Source organism: Megascapheus bottae, chromosome 17, assembly GCF_031878675.1.
Source record: "Megascapheus bottae isolate mThoBot1 chromosome 17, mThoBot2.hap1, whole genome shotgun sequence".
Taxonomy (NCBI): domain Eukaryota; kingdom Metazoa; phylum Chordata; class Mammalia; order Rodentia; family Geomyidae; genus Megascapheus; species Megascapheus bottae.
This window is the reverse complement of record NC_143525.1, coordinates 2,895,982-2,897,653: the sequence shown is the minus strand read 5'-3', so window position 1 is coordinate 2,897,653 and position 1,672 is coordinate 2,895,982. Positions and strand designations below refer to the sequence as shown.

General features: G+C 42.9%; 1 protein-coding gene across 1 annotated transcript; it reads right to left on the bottom strand.

The window, feature by feature from the left end:
- Positions 1–548: 548 nt before the first annotated feature.
- Positions 549–1,490, bottom strand: LOC150050820 (olfactory receptor 1468-like). The gene has a single exon (XM_090351559.1). It carries the CDS (start codon positions 1,488–1,490, stop codon positions 549–551), a length of 942 nt encoding a protein of 313 aa, XP_090207685.1.
- Positions 1,491–1,672: the final 182 nt, after the last annotated feature.

Here is a 1,672-nt window from a genome sequence, read left to right as displayed (position 1 = left end):
TTCAAAACGTATTTCTGCTTTATAAGAGCCACATTGTTAGGCTGTTAATTGTTCAGAGGGCCTACATCATAGGGTTTCATCCCTGAATATATTACAGCTTAGTCAGCTTTGCTATGTATATGTGCATATGACCCTGTGCATATTTACCTGGAGGTTGTCATTTTGGATCTATTATCCACGTATGAGAGAAAGCATTCACTCTTTGCCTACAAAGACAGCCTAGGCCGGGCTTACTTCACTATGACTTTTTCAAGGTGGATCAATTTCCCTTCAAATGACTTAATTCTTCCTGACAGATAAGTAAAATTCCATTGTGTGCATGCATCTATATATATGTATATATCTAATGTTCTTGACCTACTCATCCATTGAAAGGCATTTCCCTTACAATTTCCCTGGGCTGTTTCCCTAACTTAGCTATTATTAATAGTGCTGCAGTACAATTCTCTATTAATACAAGTTCCACTGGTGAAGAAAAAGCTGGAATATTTTAATATAAATGTCAATGCATTTTTAAAAGTGATATAAAATCTCGAGTGTTACCTTTATTAGCAGACGGGGATTTTCGTCTTATAAAATATTCTTCTCAGAGCTCCCTTCATGTCTCTGTTCCTCAGGCTGTAGATGAAGGGGTTAAGCATAGGGGTCACCACTGTGTACATCATAGACATGACAGTCTCCTTCACTCTAGAATTATCAGCCGATGGAGATAGGTAGAGTGCACCAGCTGTCCCATAGAACAGGGACACCACTGCGAGATGGGAGCCACAGGTAGAGAAAACCTTGTGGATACTTCTAACAGACAGGACCTTGAGGATGGAGGAGACAATTCGTGTGTAGGATAAGACGATGAGTAGAAATGGAATGACAATGATAAGACATCCCATGATAAGTATCACCAACTCATTGACGTGAGTGTCAGAGCAAGCAAGTTTCACAAGAGCAGATAAATCGCAGAAGAAGTGAGGGATCACATTGTTCTCACAGAAGGACAGTCTGGCCATGAGCAGAGTGTGCAGCATGGCATGGGACGAGGTCAGCACCCAGGACAGCGCCACCAGACCCACACACAGCTTGGGACTCATGAGGCTGCTGTAGTGCAGGGGGAAGCAGATGGCCACATAGCGGTCATAGGCCATGGCCAAAAGGAGGAAACTCTCCAGGTCTCCAAAGTACAGGAAGAAGTACATCTGTGTCAGGCAGCCTGTGTAGGAGATGGCCGGGACTTGGCTCCACAGGTTCTGCAATAGTTTGGGCATTGTGACAGAGGAGAAGCAGAGATCAGACAAGGACAAGTTACTGAGAAGCAAATACATGGGTGTGTGGAGATGAGGGTCCAGTCGAATAAGGACAATGATGGTGAAGTTCCCCAGGACAGTGGTAAGGTACATGGCGAGACCTAGGGCATAGAACAGGGATTGGTGCTCAGGCTTGACGGGCAGGCCCAGGAGGAGGAACTCTGAGATGAGAGTTTGGTTTCTTTCCGTCATGCTTTGTCTCTAGTACCTTTAAGAGAAATGATACTGCTCCTGTTAATCCAAAGGAAAATAAATGTATGTGCAAGTTTATGTTAAGTATTCTGAATAATTAATCTCATTCATTACAGCAATTATAATCTTTTAGGTTTATAATTTACACAACTCTCAGTGACTTTTCTCAGTTTTGTGTACTG